Source organism: Rhyacophila brunnea, unplaced genomic scaffold (assembly GCF_057557595.1).
Source record: "Rhyacophila brunnea isolate RB1 unplaced genomic scaffold, BYU_Rbru_1.0 scaffold_17, whole genome shotgun sequence".
NCBI lineage: Eukaryota > Metazoa > Arthropoda > Insecta > Trichoptera > Rhyacophilidae > Rhyacophila > Rhyacophila brunnea.
The window spans coordinates 14,954,451-14,970,433 of record NW_028232827.1 but is presented as its reverse complement, the minus strand read 5'-3'; the positions used below and the strand labels follow the sequence as shown (position 1 = coordinate 14,970,433).

Genomic DNA, 15,983 nt, shown 5'->3' with positions numbered 1-15,983 from the left:
TTCGTAACATCGTTGATTAGCATAGCTTACTAATTATTGATATCATTTTCTCCGATGGCCTCCAGCTCTTCCCCGGTGACTTGCAAGTTCCCCGGAAACCGAGGGTTTCGAGCGTGGAATTTTATTTTGGTGATAAGAAGTGTGCAGTAAAGTTGGATAAGCTTTCCATAACTCTCACGTAAATGAACCTGATTAAAAATATATATATATATTATAAACTCACAAAGGCACATAGGATTGTACTAGGGATTGCAATACCGAATAGATAGATCAATACCGGTATTTCATATTGAATACCGGTATTCGTCAAAACATATTATAGAAAAAAAATAAGTACCTATCAATAAATATGACTATTAAAATCTATTTAAAACACTATTTTATAGCAACCTAAAGTACCTACCTACATTTATTATTTATTTATTTATTTTAAAAAGACACATTGAGCACACAACAAATTATTAATTCAAGACATTCATAACATGACATTTAGAATAAGAAGTACAAGTAAATCAACTAGAGAAAAAAAACAAAGCAAAAAATAATTTTATTGAAGTACATTGACCTTTGTAAATATATCATAATATTTTAGAACAGCTAATTTTTACAAATACAATAAGTCTGGGTACAGAAAAATGTCTCTGAAATTCAACATTGGATCAATAGTTATAAAATAATTAGAAATATTAACCACGAATGTTTTCTTTTTCAAAATATGTTAATTCATCACGACAATTATTAATCTATGAGTATATTTGAGGGATTTTGTTTTAATATTATTGAACCTTTGTTAGTTTCAGTCAATATATTTGCGTTTTGGAAGCATAAAACATATACATTAAATTTAATATATTGTAATATAGTAGTAAATAATGTCAAAGTAACATTAAGTTCAATTTCGAAAAAGATAAATATGTATGGTTTCACCGAAAATACCGGTATATTGGATTTTTGAAACCAGTATCGATAAATAATTGAATACCGGTTTTGAAATACCGGTATTGCAATCCCTAGATTGTACCTACCACTAAGTTAAAAACTTTTACTTAAAATTTTTCAAACAGGGTGTCATCAGCATGTAGCAAATTTCACTTAGTTGCCAGGAATATTCCAGAAGCAATCTCTCAGTACTTGTTTACTGAACACTAAAGTTTGACATAATTACACTATCGATAATAGATTTTTTTGTTGTTATATAAGACTGATTTAAAAGAATAGCAATATGTAGATTGTTAAGAGACACATCAGTAAATGCATGGTGAAGTGTACAAAACTCACCATCCCCTATACTGTATTCTGAACTACCCTTAGACAGCCTTTCGACAACATAATAATAAGTATAGTATATCTAAGTAAGATTACTTAATCTTGTTTTGTATAAAATAATTCATAATATTTAACATCTGCAAAATCAATACACAGGCACACTCTTTGATTATTATCACGGATTGTTATCTTCTCTGTAACCAGTAGATGTCATGTTCTCCACACAATAATGACTTCTAATTTCTGCACATAGCCATTACCACTATCCCGACGACAGCTTGGCTACATATTGGAAGATGTATCGATGACTATAGTATTAACTGTAGATGGTCATAACTAACCCAACTCAGAAGAATAAAAATAAGTTTGTTATTGTTTAAAGTTTATGCATCAGAAATTTTTAAAAATAAAATATATTTCCACACCTTAGCGAGGGGATAGTATTGAACAGAAAAGAAACAATATTCATGAAAATTATTAACCAAATCTGTAGGAAAGTGATAACAGTTAATAACTCACCCATAATTTTCCTAAGTCTTTAATCATGCCAGTGTGTCTCTCAGAATTTTGTAGGCAGTTGGAGTGGCCCTCCCGTAGGACTTTGTGTAGCACATGGCAGAACTTCCACGCCACGATCCGATGCTCTTGGAGAGGTAGCCGCAGTGCCACGACCTTCCGGTAAAAAATAAACAAATTTATCACTGATCATTTCTATAATACTTACTTTATTTTTCAGATTAGTATTTTTGGAGAACCAAAACTGAGAAGGTGGAAGGTCTTCATTTTAATTTGACAAATGAAACTCTTATGAACTGTCTCACCGGATTCAAACATTTTTTGAACAAAAAGTTGTATGGTATAGACCAGGGGTAGTCAACCTTTTTATACCTACCGCCCACTTTTGTACCTCTGTTAGTAGTAAAATTTTCTAACCTCCCACCAGTTCCACAGTAATGGCAATTTATAAAGAAAATAATCATAATGAAAATCTTTTTAAAACCCCTACTGTCCACCATGAAAGCTGAAATGCCCACTAGTGTTCGGTAGGTACCAGGTTGACTACACCTGGTATAGACAGACGTAAAAAAGATCAGAATTGAGGTGGATCAAATGGCTGAATATTAACGCTACATTTAGCATATCATTCAATTCTATTTTAACTGTGATAAGCTTAGTTCCAAATCGAACAGTAGACAATTTATGTTGGTATATATATGTATATACTAATTTATTTATCAAATTCACAAAATTTATTTAGGTGTTTAACTCGATTGAGCAAGTTTTTAACTTGATGTGCGGCAATCAATTTCTATTGCGCGTTCCCATCGAGCACACAGCGTAAAGGGTACACCGATTCCACAGGTCCAGTTGCTAGTTACTTAATTCGTTTAATTGTTAACCCATTGATAATTTATTATAAAATACCAATCATATGAAAGGGAAATCACACATATGACTATCAATCATTTTGGTAATGCATAAATGTAGGATTCAACGGAAAGTATTTTCATAACACCATTATGCAAGGCAATACATTAATATTCATTTTTGTGCCGTATGAATTTACATACAATGCATAACACTCATTTAGTAGGAAAGAAAATTACAATAAATTGAGGTTGTTTCATACCATTTTTGGATGCAGATTGCAATCAGTATTCATTACGGTGGCAAATTAAAAATGGACTACGAAACATTGAATTTAAAAGGAAATTGAAAATGATGCAATAACTACTACTTCACCATGTTCGATCCTTATGCCGGGTCCACACTGGCAACATGTCGCGCGACAACCTCGTTAAATTTTACGATAATTATCATAATTGCTTAAGAAATTTTACGATAATTATCATACTTATCGTAAAATTTAACGAGGTTGTCGCGCGACATGTTGCCAGTGTGGACCCGGCATTAGAGGATCAAATGGGTCTCCACAGAGTGGAGGTTGTATGAACAGATTAAGTTTTTACGAGAAATGGATATTAGCCACTTGCTCAACCTATTAGGTCCATACTCAGACTCCAAACACAAATTGTGTATTTGCCAGACCCAGAATTCGAACCTGGGACTCACGACATTACAAGCCGACGCTTAAGCCGCTCGCCGTTACAATAACACACAGGACCAAAGGACCATCAGAATCAACCAAGAGTGGTTCTCACAATATTACAAGTTCGAATATAAATACGATGTGAAGCTGTTCCCTAGCATTATGATTATGCAGTAAGCGATATTGTATAGTATGGATTACCCAAAAGGTGATGGCTCCCTTGTCGTGGAAGGTCCCAATGATTGTGCTGCGGACATGTTTCTCTTTCACTGGTGTCTCTGTTACATTTATCGCCTTGGTGATGCTCTGATTCTGGAAAAAGAAAAATGACAAATAGTTAATTGTCTATTGCGTAACAGTCCGGGTAATTTAAAACTATGATATAAAATCTGCCGCCTTTATGAATAAAGTAGTTTCATAAAAAAGGCAGTGAAATGTTGGCAAAATAAAGAAAATAAAAATATGCTTGGAAGGGAACTGTTAACTGTTGTTAATTTATTAGCTACAAGTGTCATATCGCACCCTCGCAACTAAACCGCCACAAGTCCAAATTTACGTGTTTTGAGTTAATTACTACGTTTCATTGTCTATCGTTCAAAACTTCATTCAATATCTAAGCATATTTCAAAAACACAGTACAAAAATGCGAAAGGTAAAAACTTCAAAGCTGATTTTCTCTGTTTGACGTTTTTTGGATTGTGGCAGTTTAGTTGCGAGGGTGCGATATGTGCACCATTGGCCACGGGATATTTGATTTATTTATAATCATATAATAGATACTATATAGGAAAACTAAAACACATAACTAATTATTGTATAACAAGCAATTATTGTGACAGGTAGCTAAAAATATTTTTTTGAATATTCGCCCAGCTCATGTTGAATCAACCCTAACTACTCTACGTGGATCTATATTTTTTGCTGTTTAAAGCGTAAATGCACAATCCTACCTAATGCTGCATTCCTACGTGTCAATTTTTGACGATCAACTGTCTGTTGAATGACGGTTGAAGCTAAATCGATAAGTAAGAACCATATTTAAACAAATATAATCAACTTGTAAGTAGAACTGAATGAAGTTGAGGTTCTTTCTACTATTAGTCAATGAAAATCACCATTCAAATCGACAATGCATCGGCATGTGAGAACTTGTTTCTATATTTTAGTCAGCTGTCGTTTTATTTTAGTTTCTAGTTTTCCCTGTTTTAGTCTCTGAATTAAATATGACGATTTCATCCAAAAAAGAAGCAATGATTTTAACAAACCAACAAATTTGCCTGATTACAACTATCGATTCAACTTACGTCGTTATGTTGGAACATTACTATTAATTTCTTATTCAACAGACTATTGATCAACAAAATTCGCCATATATGGAAACGGCTTTACTGTTAGTTTCAACTTTCGTAAATAAATAAATTGTATTCACTATTAAATTTGCTTCAATTGTCACAATAGCTATGAATGTTATGACATTCATAATTATAACTACATACATTTCGTAAATAAATTAAATTGTATTCACTATTAAATTTTCTTCAATTGTCACAATAGCTATGAATGTTATGACATTCATAATTATAACTACATACATTTCGTAAATAAATTAAATTGTATTCACTATTAAATTTGCTTCAATTGTCACAATAGCTATGAATGTTATGTTATGACATTCATAATTATAACTACATACTACTAATTACTAAAATGATGATGCTATGCTACTTAATCAAATTAAGTGACACATACTTACATTTTAATTCCAAAAACCAATGCATGCAAACAAAACAGTGTATTATTTTTTTTGTACATAAACCATAAGTAAAATGATCATGGATGACAATTATTATATTACATATTATCTTTTTTACAAACTTTTTTGACTGACGGAAAATGGAGTTAAGTCTAAATTACTACTTTCAGGAAAGCCAAAATAAGATTGAGTTTTCGTCTTGGGCAATATGAGAACTTCTGTTTATGTATGAAATTTAATAACAAGACATTATTTGTACAATTTCCTTTTCTTATTAATGGACATATCTACAACGCACAGAACAGATTAATAAATAGGCTGATACAGTACATTTTGACGCAGGGTTTTGAATGTGTATAGTGCATTGCAACCTTCAATACACCAATATTAAATGAGCGTCAGTACATATACCGAGAACAGTTGTCAGTATTCGACGTATGACGTATTCTTGACACGTTTTTAAGTTTATCCCGTATCCTTCCACACTCGAGATCGGCTGCCTGCTTCTCCACATCTGTTACGTATTTCAGTTCCCATTATTTGTGAGTTCCCTGCCACTATGATTAATTTTTGGCTATACTTTTTTTTAAATGTCCACATCTATCTCCTTTATTCTAATGCACACAAATGTTTTTTTTTTATCTTCAGTGTTAATTTGATTTCGACTCGCCCCATTTCTCTTTTATGAATATATGCATTATAGTTAATTTCGCAAATTCAACTCATTTTAAAATTTTCGACTTATCTCTCTTTTGTTTTCGCAAATAGTTCTGTTCCTTGAACCCCAAGTAATACTTTCCAATCAAGGCGATTTTGGTGCTACACTTTTTAGTGAAAATAAAAATGCCTTATGTACCTAATCTAATGTAAGAAACATAATATTTAAACCGATTATATTTGGTGTCCTTTTATTAATATTTTAGTTGGGTAAAGAACATGGTCATATCTAACAAGAAATTATTATAGCCTTATAGATCTTATAACCATGATAATAATTATAAGATAACATGAAATCAAAAACCAACACAAGAATTCATAGAAGTTTTCCATTTGTTATCAACATGTTATGTTATGACAGTGGCAACCCTGGACAAAGATACCAGGGGAATTATTTCTTTACAAATTAATCAGGTAGGTGTGCCAATAAATAGATAGTGATAAAATCTTTATTATTTATCCTTTAATCAAGATTAGATAAATATTAATCTGAAGTACATGAGATAACTTTCATATTATGTTTTTTATACATCTCCAGTGTTTTCCAAACTGTGGTACTTATGTGTAAGTATCCATAATGTTAAGAAGTATTTCGAGTGATATGAGATAGATTTTTTTGTATATAATGTTTTTCAATTTAAATTCAAAATTATTAAAGAAATGACACAAAAAAAAATATTAGGTAGGTACATACTTACTACTTCCATACTTTTTTTCAATTTGATGTCGTTAGATAAAACCGGTTTTAAAGTGATGATAAAAATTTGTAGAAATAGTAATTACCTACTTACTTAAAATTAAAAAAAAAAACTGGTGTTATAATACAAAATGAAAAAAAATCCTGGCAAAATAACCATAGCCGTATTCTATCTAACATGCAATTAATAGTGGTTTATCGCATAGACGAAAATTTCGCCTTCGGGTTCCTAAAACCGCCATTGTTATTTATGCTCGCCGTGGAAGTGGGGTACACTGGTTAAACCTTAGACTATGGGTTAAACCGATTTATTATCTTATAGAACTTTTAATTTCTACTTTTTTTGATTCCTTCTCTGTTTTTTTTTTACATATTCCTGGGAGATTCCTATTAATTTCTCGAGAAACTTTATGGAAAATAATCTCAAGAAACGAGACTGGATAATTCTCGATCCCGACCTCTAGATATAGGTACCCATAACAGCTTGGGAAACACTGACCTAGTAAGTAGGTAAGCTATCAGTCTAAACCAGCGATACTCAACCTGCGGCCCTTTAAGCTTTTATGTGCGGCCCGAAATACATTTATTATCAGGAACATGATTTTTCATTTCACTATTGTTATTTTTGACGAACAGGTTTGACGATTATTATTCTGTTTTAGTTTATAATTTTTAAAATCTCAAAAATGTTTTCTAAAAAAGGGGGTTTCATGATTTTTTTCGTCACACCAGTAGTGATGCGGCCCGCGTTACTTTACAAATATATGTATTTGGCCCGAAGACAAAAAAGGTTGAGTATCATTGGTCTAAACACTCTAAACTATCAAATACTAAAACAAATTCACAAAAATATGATAAAAATAATACCGAAAAAATGTATAAGTAGGTACCGGAAGAGTAGGACTATAACATTTAAATCGGTAAATACTTATTTATTACGGTATTATTCGGTTTTACTTTCTATAATATTACTGAATGGCAATTTAAATATTTAAAAAAATAAAATAACATTCCGCGTTCCAATTTACAATCAAAATGAAAAAAGCAACTTTTTATCGCATTGACCAAGAAGTACTGACTGTTAAAACTAAACCTTATCAGCTATCAAAATCAATATATTGTAATCATTCAATCGATAGATTTTTTTACGAATGTCTTGATTATTTCTGGAGCCGAACAGATTACTGTGTTCCCTGTGAATCTCCTATCGCTATTTCTTCATTTCGTATGGATATTAAATAATCGCGAATACGTTTAAAATAAGATTACTATTTTGTTTATGGCGTGACCAAAAAAGTTTTGTGTTTCAGTTGCGTGTACTCGTCTCCATAATATCTACTTCCATATGCATTAGATACATGCGCGGAACATTATTATTTCATTAGTTATTTCACCAAATAATTTGCTTACTATGCTTTTGTGCTAAAAAATGTGTGAATATGGCGAATACCTACTACAATGTTGCGAAAACAGATACCTAAAGAGTTTTTCAACAGGGTGGAATTAATAAAAATATATTCAGTTTTTTTATTAACCCGTCCCCCCATCCTCACATTTTGAAACTCCCCCCCCCCCCTCCAGAGAAGAAAAGAGACCTCATCCTCATGACTGAGAGTCGTGACCCGGATAATTTGGCTGTCGAACAGCCTTCTCAGCTGGTTGGTCCCACTCCTATCGGCATTCTACGACACGCAAGGCCTGAGGCCATTGAAAGACACGTGGCACTCATATTTTTGTGCGACTATCTGAGGCATCCAAAACAACGTGGCGACACTAATTATCTTAATAATTATGACCGTTAAGCCAAGTGCATTCGATAACCACTTGTGGATGCGACAGCTCGCAACAATTCGTAGGTGAACACCCTTAGTTGTACCCGCAGACCAGGTATTATAACAAGACTCTAAATTTTGAGTCTAATGGGTATGGTATGGGCGACGAGAAGATATTAGTAGGCGAGGTAAATATAGAAGTCAGTGGCACTTGTTAGATTGTGTTAACCCCCGCCTTAAAAAACATTTTTCCCCACAACCCAAACCATTTTTCTGTGTGCCCGCCTGCCCGAACAAAACAGATATAGAGTAGGTACCTACATAATATACAATATAATAATACATACTTATATATACAATTTACGGATAATATCATCGTAACGTTTTCGAAATTAATTTCGAAATAGCGGAACAGGTAAAGTTTAATAAAAATATAAAGTGCACACCCGTTCATAAATTCCGAGTGGGTACCGGAACAGCGCGTACGTTTCAACGTTTCAATTAGCAAACGAACGGTATTGTTTTACGTATAGTGAACACGGTATGCTTCTCAACGTTTTAATACAACTGATTAACAGAGCATACTGATTAGATACAATAGCATTGTATACACTGTATACTTGTCAGAATAAAGGAAGAGATCGACAAATGCATGGTTAATAAATAAAAAAAACTGAGCCTATTCTAGATACATACACAATATTACCCGCAAACAAATTATAAAATTCTTTGTAAACCTTTGCCGCTACGCAAATGCAAGTAAATAATCATTAAGTTTATTCGACACTCGACACACGTTCAAACATTGGTAGTTATCAAATCAAATGCAGTTCGCGCAGTCCATACCGTACAAATTTTCTCGTTTCAATAAAAATATAACATCCCACGGAACATTCGTCGCTACCCCCGATGAAACAGTAAAAAAATCCCGCAAACATAGCCACATTCTTTTGTTAGTCAAACAAACGTGGTCAATGTTTTTATACAACGTTTAAAGATTTTATTTAAGGCCAATTTTGTTGGTTTAAAAAACAATTGCGGCGTCATACTGCGAACATGAACGCCTTCACTTAACTCGTTCATCTTAGGACTTCGAAATCAAGAATTTGTGTTATCTCAAGAATTCGCGATTGGTTTTTTGATTTCTCGGGAAATCGACATTATTACGAAATCACCACTTGTTGTCGTATTTTTTGATCTTCCGGCCAAATTGTTAACCAGGATATTTAATCAATTCCATTTAGAATGAAAGTCGAGAATATTTTTAATTTTTTTAGCTGTTTGGCTTTTTAGTCGCGGCCTTTTACCGATAAATCAAATTTTCTAGAGATATTTCATTTAGTTTTTTTGAAATTCCGGTCATTAAATTACACTACCCTAGTGATCATTTTCCGATTTCTAGAGAATTGAGAATTCTCAAAATTTCGGAAAATTAATTTCTGACTATTTCTCGGGAAGTCTCGAGAATAGATTTCTCAATTACAACCTCAAATTCAGCTGTTTTATACAAACTTTTGATTAATATCTTATTATTAACGTTTGTGTATTATGCATGCTCCTCTCTCCCGTGGCTACTATTAATTTTACAGTCATATAAACTCAGTCAAAGTACACTTGTCTTGGGTAACTGCTCCTGAGACATTCCCTGACATAAATAACCGGTAATGTTTCACATCCTCTACCCAGTTGATACTGGGTGTAAAGTAGGGTGGATAGTTTGGAGAATAGAGTCTATATTATATAAATTATATAAATTTTGTGTTGTTTACGAGCAGCTGTAATGTCGGTCTGGACGAGGCTTTAGTTTAGATTCTCCATATTTATGAACGCTACATAGATCATAAAACTAATTACAAAACAAAGATGTGCCACATTAATTGACGTTAAACATGTGTTTAAAAAATACGACAATCACAAAAACTACGGTGGAAAAATTGCATCAATTTGTGATTTTATTTTTAATATATTACCAATAATAACAATTTGATAAGATACAATAATGATCTCGACTGGGAGACTGTGTGACTGCGCTGCGACAACGAACCGGCAAAGAGAGTAGTATCGCGTAATCCAATAAGCATAAGGCACAGAGGCAGACCCAAAAATTACCAATATTTCAATTCGTATCAAAACATACTAAGAGACTAATGGCAATTTGATATCCAATATATAAAACAACGAATTTATACAGTTTGGCGGGTGTAACACAGTTGGAAAACCAACGATAAAAACAATGCGGAAGAAGGTAAAAAAGTATTAATAAAAAAAAACTCAGCTGGAATTCCATATTTACAAATAGCAATTATTAAAATAACCAAGTAGCTATAGCAGGGATGGGGAACCTGCGGCCTTGTAGTACATCAAGCGCAACCTTTTGAATGAATTCATTCTTACAGCAAAAATCCTTTTATTCAATTAAATAATCTTCCGAAAAAAACCAAATGCCGCCCATTCGACGCTTGCATTCTGACGGTGCTGCTTTACGGTAGCGGATCATGGCACCTTACGAAGGCTCAGAGCAACCGTATACTGAGCTTTGAAAACAGATGTTTGCGACGGATACTGGGTGTGCGGTATGACTTTGGGAGCAACGAGGAGATACGAGAACGCACCAAGCAGCCTCTCATCACGCTGAGAGTGAAGAGGCGACGTTGGACCTGGCTCGGCCACGTGTTGAGGATGCCAGAAGAGAACCTCAACCTGGCTTGCCTGTTCTTCAAGCTAATCGGATTCCGGCGTCCTGGAAGGCCGCTAAATACTATCTACAGAGTGTATACAGCGGAGCTACGGGATGCTGGTTTGACCTGGAACGAAGCAAGAAGACTGGCGAACGACAGGGATTCTTGGAGGCGCCGTGTGGTGTCCATATGCTCCAATTAAGGGGCGGATATGGCCAAAGAAGAAAGAAGAAGAAGAATCTTCCTCTACTGACAACACAAAGACCCCCCCAAACTAACCCACCCCGCACCACACTCGGTCTTAATCGAGCGTATCACGAGGCCTTACGTTTGGATGTGAAGCATCAGCAGTTTTTTACGCCTGGTAATGTCTCCGGAGCAGGCACCCAAGTCTTGAGCTCTCAAGTGAGCTTTGACTGAGTTCACTGAGTTGACTTAAGTTAATAAAAAGTGCCATAGGATAGAAGTCGCGGAGAACTAACATAAAAGAAAATGAATTTAATTATATTTTTTTTAAATGCATCGGTGGTTCAGTGGTAGAATGCTCGCTTGCCCCGCCGACTGACAGCCACAAATAAAACATTAGTAAGTCAGTCGTAAAGGCCCTAATTGAAATATGGAAAAATGCATTATGATAAAAACCCACGCCTTCAAAATGCTTTCTTATTTTTTCAAACATTTACTAATCTCTTCTACATTACTCAAATAAAGACGCCTCTAAGGTCACACATGACGAATTCTTGTCTAGAAAATCAGTTAAAACTCATGTCAATTGAGGACCTCAAGAAAGTATATCTACATTCTCCACAAAAACAAAAACCGTTACATCAAAGTCACGTTAACATAATGAAAAGGTGAGTTATTTTTTTATAAAATAATGAACATTTTTAAATACATCTGACAGAAGTTTTTTGAATGTGTCCTTATTAGGTAACAGGTAGAGTTGGGTATTTCCCTAAATTTAAAAAAAACCTGTAAAAATACTAAAATCAGTGTAAAAACAGACAAATTCCAAAAAAATATGTTTTTTTTTATTTATCTAAGAAGACAAACAAAATAGAAGTAGGAAAACAAAAATAATTCAAAACATTAGTTATTAAAATAGAATTTCAATAAACACAGGCTGTCAATCGTTGCGTCTGACAATCGCGTACACTTTTAAAACACAAAATTCCCTGATGTTGCAAAAATTGCGCTCATTTTCCGTCGACGTTGGCATTGTGTTAAATGCCTCGATAAGTCTTCGAACGTTTTGTGTTTTCTGTCCACTTTTTTCATATAGAAGTTTTTTCAATTAATATTTGATAATGAAGAAATGCCGAATCCCGAGAAAAGATTCTCGAGATCCGGGGTTTCTCGAAATGTTAAAAATTTCAATTCTCGAGATTCGGGATGGAAAATCTCGAAAATTTCTCGAGAATTCCCGTCGGGAAATTCCCGAAACCCAACTCTAGTTACAGGTAATTTAATGCAAGGCCTTCCAACATAAGCATTACTTCCACAGAGCACAGAGCTATATAGTATACATAAATATTGTCGGTTTTGGAATATCGATCACAATTACTATTCATGGTATCATAATAATATTATTATAGGCCAGTGGCGAAGGCTCCATACTAAGCGATTATTTAAAGCCTACCTTCTAAGAAAACTATATCTTCAAGTATTTATTTCAAATTGCAATAAAAAAATATATATAAAATTTTAAAATATTAAGAGTCATCTATTGTGTGAATTTGAATGTAGACTATGTAAATTAGCCGAGTTTAGAATCAAACAAAAAATTACAAGCGAGTGACGACATCTGTTGTTTTTCTTTGAATGACGATTGTCGATTATTGACTTCATAATCGAAAATGGTTTTCTATACCTTATATGACTCATGTCTTCGAGCAAGTCTACAAATTTTATCACGTCTTGGAAGCGTTCGAGTGACCGCCTTCCAACTCTTTTTGCAAAGTTTATTGTCTATGCCTGCCGCTTTAAATAATAATAAATAAATAAGATGATTTAAAAAAATAATGTCTATTGGGTTCAATCAGATATAATTATTAATTGATTTTAAAAATAACAAATAATTGTATCTCGTGATAATTATTTAGATTAGTTCAGTCATAGACAAACATAATTTATATCGTTTTAATTCAGTCAGATTGTTGTTCAAAACATGGTGGTATAGTTTTATTTTGTGAGACAATTCTGTGATTTATTGTATTCTGAATGTGGATAGATTATCTTTTTTTGTACCCTAAGTCATTCGTCAGTGCTTCAAATACAAATTATTTGTAAAAATGTCTAGTTTTCCAACTGAAATTGGTCATTGCTGTAGTACAGATCAAATTTTAAAAATATCATTTTCAAGTTTGACGTTTAACCAAAAATCAGAAATTATCAAAGCTGGAAGATCAACCGTTCATTTAAATTTGCATACAGCAAAAAAAACTTATGTTAGACATTTCCACAACAATTTATATGACAAATATTCGTTTTTGACTGGCAGTTGTCAATTAAATAAACTATATTGTTGGCCATGTATGCTATTTGCCACAGATAAGTCTGCGTGGAATTATTCTGGTATAAGTGATTTAAATAATTTGACAAATTCAGTGGTAAAACATGTGACTACAGAAAAACATTTACATTCAATCGTAAATCTGGAATCTTTTGGTAAAACTAGAATCGAATTTGCCGTTGATAAACAACAAAAGGCAATTGCTAGAGTACACAATGAGAAAGTCGGCAGAAATCTTAATATAATGCGTAGATTGATAGATACAACAATTTTTTTGGGTAAACAAGAATTATCTTTTCGAGCACACGATGAAAGTGAATCATCAAATAATCGTGGAAATTTCATAGAATCTCTTCAATTTTTATCATCTTACGATTCTGTAATTGAAGGACATTTTAATTCATTAAAATCTTCGTGCGCCTTTTCTGGATTATCAGGTGAGATTCAGAATGATTTAATTTCGTCAATATCATCCGTAATTATTTCAGAAATTAAGGCTGAAATTGCAGAAGCTAGTTTTGTTTCTATAATGATAGATGAAACACCAGATATTAGTCGCCGTGAACAGTTAACAACCATTTTGCGATACGTTTCAAATAATTCTGTAGAAGAACGATTTTTAGGTTATGTAGACGTAAGTTCAGAGAGAACTGCCATTGTTTTGAGTTCACATGTATTCTCCATATTAGAAAAGTTTAATTGTAGTGAAAAATTGGTAGCGCAAAGTTATGATGGGGCTGCAGTAATGTCTTCAGAATTAAACGGAGTTCAATCAAAAGTTCGAGAAAAATGTTCTATGGCCATATTTGTACCGTGCCATGCTCATATTTTAAATTTAGTTTTATCTAGATCCGTTGAAAATGTTGCGGAATGTAAAAAATTTTTTGGACACATTAATAAATTAGTGAGTTTTTTTAATACATCTACAAAGAGAAGTGCATTGCTCAATGAAATAATGGATCGCCGTCTTCCAAGTGTTGCATCGACCAGTGGGTCTATTCTATACTTATCGAACACTAAATTGATAAATAGTATCAAACTTAGGGTAGGTTTGTATCAAAATATTAGCACTTATTGTAACAATTACACGAAGCCGGTTTTTATTGTTGCAATAAGTGCGATATTTTAACAGCAGCAAGATAGGTGCTGTTAAAATATAGCACTTATTGCAACAATAAAAACCGGCTTCGTGTAATTGTTACAATAAGTGCTAATATTTTAATACAAACCTACCCTAAGTTTGATATTATTTTTCGCTTTATCACTTTAGCGGTCGATAAGCATAGAATAGACCCACAGGTGGCACTACCACTCTCGTATACTTAATGTAATACATGACAATAGATCTGATTTCATAACGACATTCGAGACAATACAGAATAATTCTTCTAAATGGGATGAAGATTCTTTAACCTTTGCAGATGCTTATGATAGTAAATTTAAAGAATTTGAATTTAACTTTTACTTAGGAATATTCTCCGAAATCTATGCCCGAACGGATATTTTATTTAAAATTATTCAAAGTAGAGCTGTAAACATTTCTTATTCCATTAAAAAAATTAACGAATTTAAAAAATGGTTAGAGACCGACTTCCAAAATAGTTTTAGTAATTTATATAATAAATATAAAAACCTCTGTGAACCACCAAAAAAACGTCGCAGAAATGAATTAAATGATGAGCAATATTTTAAAATCATTTTTAAGGAGGTTTGCGATAACATTTTAATGCAAATGAACGATAGATTTGTTTCATTTGAAAAATTAAATTTTTTAGAATTACTTGAACCGACGCTATTTAAATCGTTTAAACGAAAATTTCCAGATAAACTATTTGAATCCCTGAAAAACAGTTATTCTGGTATTTTTGATTCAAGTCAATTGAAAAACGAACTTAAAGTCATTTATTCTTTACCAGAATTTCAAGATTCAAATTTAAGAGAGTTGTTCGAATATTTTAAAAACAAAAAATGTCTAGTGGAAGCTTTCTCACAGACTTATAAACTAGTCAAATTATTTTTAACGCTACCGACCACGACAGCGACGGCAGAAAGGAGTTTTTCTACTCTAAAACGTGTCCACACATATTGTCGAAATACTCAAAATCAAACTAGATTATCGAATCTTTCAATTATAGCTATTGAAAAAGAATTATTAATTAAATTAAAACGTGGGCAAACATTTTATGATGATGTTTTAAAAAAATTTCTGCAGAAAAACAGACGAATTGACTTAGAGTACAAATGATCATATAGTAAGCCTTTATATTAATTACCTACTGAAATATCTTGAAGTGTTTTGAATGGCAAAATGACAACAACGGCTTTTTTCAAAGCCACCAATGATATATTTTTGGGCGTATGTTACGTGTATGAATGTTTATGAAAATACATAATTTAAACTCATCGCTCAATTTTATACCGTCGGTGAGCTATTGAAATTTCAACGATTCAGTGTGGCGTTGTCATTAGTGTGCACATATTATTATTCATCAGTACTAATATCGTAAGTATTATCTTCTTATTTCCTGTAAGTATACC

The 15,983-nt window shown here is 32.9% G+C and overlaps 1 protein-coding gene across 4 annotated transcripts in view; it reads right to left on the bottom strand.

Annotated features, from left to right (window-relative positions):
* Positions 1 to 15,983, bottom strand: part of LOC147073746 (huntingtin-interacting protein 1-like) — an 87,119-nt gene that overhangs the window by 25,092 nt on the left and 46,044 nt on the right. For all 4 annotated transcript variants that reach the window (XM_085944775.1, XM_085944777.1, XM_085944774.1 and 1 more), the window contains 3 exons: positions 3,518 to 3,628; positions 1,786 to 1,938; positions 31 to 188 (listed from right to left, as the gene is read on the bottom strand). In XM_085944775.1, the coding sequence (XP_085800901.1) occupies positions 31 to 188; positions 1,786 to 1,938; positions 3,518 to 3,628 (422 nt within the window). The remainder of the gene's footprint in view (positions 1 to 30; positions 189 to 1,785; positions 1,939 to 3,517; positions 3,629 to 15,983) is intronic.